Source organism: Leptinotarsa decemlineata, unplaced genomic scaffold, assembly GCF_025532065.1.
Source record: "Leptinotarsa decemlineata unplaced genomic scaffold, Ldec_3_MD MMD2_tig00078422_RagTag_RagTag, whole genome shotgun sequence".
NCBI classification, from domain to species: Eukaryota; Metazoa; Arthropoda; class Insecta; order Coleoptera; family Chrysomelidae; genus Leptinotarsa; species Leptinotarsa decemlineata.
Window position 1 is genome coordinate 16,863,304 of NW_027412747.1, and position 2,349 is coordinate 16,865,652.

A 2,349-nucleotide genomic window follows, 5' to 3' on the forward strand; every position below is an offset into this window, starting at 1 on the left:
TATACATTTCAAAACTCGTACGTACGCCACTGGCAGAGAAAATTAAGAAAATTGTACATCAGAAAATGCGCCCTGAGGCATGGAACATATGTACCAAATATGCCAAAGATGTCTACAAAATTATCTCAGTTATTATTAAAAAACTGATTATTTTTGAAAACTTTGCCACCCTGTATCTCAAAAGTTAAGGCGTTTAGGACATACGTCCATAGGACATTTTTTCCTTAAAAGGGGTCTAAGAATTACCTCCTTAAATATTAGCATGTGTTTAAGGAACACCCTGTATTTATGAAAAGTGAAGTGAGATTTCAACACCGAAACTAACAATTTTTGAAGTTGTCAGGCTATTTTGACAAATAATACTCACTTTGACAAATACGTAGTGTCACAGCCAAATTTTCCAGTAAAATTCTCAAAACATGGATGAAGACGCTTCAGACGTAAACGAAGCCAACGAAGAGGATATTGTAAGGCAGCGAATAACCCAAGAAAGCAGGAAGAATAGAAAATCAAATGCCACGTGCAGAACACGAATCGATCAACTGGCGACACCTAACAAAAGGATAATTTTGAATTTGTACCAGGAACACGCTAAACACTTTCCTAAAGATAGAGTCGAGAGAATCAAGCATAAACTCCAGGAGCTCTACGCTATGACTCCGGAAGAAACGGAGAGATACTTCGAGGAGATGAAAGCGGAAGAAAGGAGAGCTGAACTGAGAGATAGGCTCAAGAGGATGCTGAAAAAGCAATATCTTCGCGACAAAAGAAAAAAGCAACAGCAAAAAGCGTACAGATTCGTTGAGAAGTTACTAAGGAACGGAATGAGGGCAGCTTTTGAGCATCCTGTCCCACCGTTAGTCTCTGTGAGGCTGCGCAATCTTTCTGATATAATTCTGGAGCAACTGTGCGATCTGAGAAATATTGACCATCCTTCGAGAGAAAACCCTGATAAAGAGGGGTCGTTTATGATTGCGGTAGCTGACTGGGCTGCTATCGCCATAGAACACGTCTACTATATAGTCCAATTGAAAAAGAATATGGAGCTCGAAGAGATTGAGAAGCAGAAGAGAGCGGAAGTGGTCAAGAAAGACGAGACTGTTCCGGATTCGCCGAAAAAAACTGAAACCGATGAAGCTGATACTGCGGAGAAAAACCTTCCGGAACCTGAAGATGAGACCGTATTGTCGAAAACGGCAGATGATCTTTATTTTGAGTGAAGGAATTGAATACTATGACAAATAAATCAAGAAGTGATTGCATGTGTATGTTTCGAAAAATCATGCGTGATCAGAAAAAATACATAATTTCAACTAAAAACTCCATGAAGTTGCAGAATGGCATCACGATGAGTTACTGTGTAAACTTCAATTCACTTTTCTAACGGAAAATATCCCATTGTTCAGGAAGAAGTATATAAGTTTTTATTAAAGAAATAATAAATTCCTTCACTGAACTTTTTCATTGTGGTAGGTAAAAACTATAAACCTGTCCTATTTGTATTCAATCAAACTTTCCACATTTCGGTTATTAAATATAGTTTCAATAGTATATTACCTACCAAGAAGGATAAGAAGCCTATTAGGTTAGGTTAGGTCTAAAGTGAGTGGGTCTATTCGACCCTCCATCGTAACCCGCAAGGGTTTATTGTGGCTCACACCTATTCACACTCGACCAAAAAAACCCAACTTCTAAACGAAGCCGATTAGTTTGTATGGTGAATCTGCATATTATGATTCAAATCACAGTGACCTAAAGAAGGCCTATTAGTAGTTCATCCCTACTGTAGTCCAACAACTGTTTGGTATCAAGATTAGAAGGGTGAATAAACGCTTTGGTGTGAGCCAATCCTGGAATATTCTGCCAAAAGTCCATAAACCTTGCCATCCGGACGTTCAATCTTTGTTTGGCAAAGCCTAAAGCGATGCTTCAGGTTCTGGTTCGATGAAGCTGCTTGCAGCATCCTTCTTTGCAAGGGAGTCAGCAGCCTCATTGCCTTCCAGGCCAGTATGGCCAGGAATCCAGACCAGGGACAATCTGTTAAGTCTCTACTTGGGATCATCACTTTATGAGGCAGTTCGTAGTTGAAAGTTGGAGGCATAAAGTCAGAGGTCATTTCCAGAATGCTGTGACTTCCAGTGTCAACCAACAGACTGTTGCACTCTGCATTAAATTAATTTGTGCAATTGGCAATGGTCACAAGTCTATGTGCAGTCCATCTAGCCTATCTCTCCAGAAGAAGCCTATTACTCACGTGCGAAAAATTGTAAGCATGAGGCGTTAGCCGAGGGCGATAATTAACAAGTGGACATAATTGGCCTTATCCTCGAAGTGTGTACTATACTTTTT

General features: G+C 39.8%; 1 protein-coding gene across 1 annotated transcript; it reads left to right on the forward strand.

The window, feature by feature from the left end:
* The first annotated feature begins 328 nt into the window (after window positions 1–328).
* LOC141487261 (uncharacterized) lies at window positions 329–1,451 on the forward strand. Its single transcript, XM_074186147.1, has one exon. The coding sequence runs from the start codon at window positions 420–422 to the stop codon at window positions 1,218–1,220; it is 801 nt and encodes a 266-aa protein (XP_074042248.1). The 5' UTR covers window positions 329–419; the 3' UTR covers window positions 1,221–1,451.
* Window positions 1,452–2,349: the final 898 nt, after the last annotated feature.

Excerpts from the sequence above, each read along its gene's own strand:
- LOC141487261 (XM_074186147.1), top strand. The coding sequence starts at position 420 with ATGGATGAAGACGCTTCAGACGTAAACGAAGCCAACGAAGAGGATATT.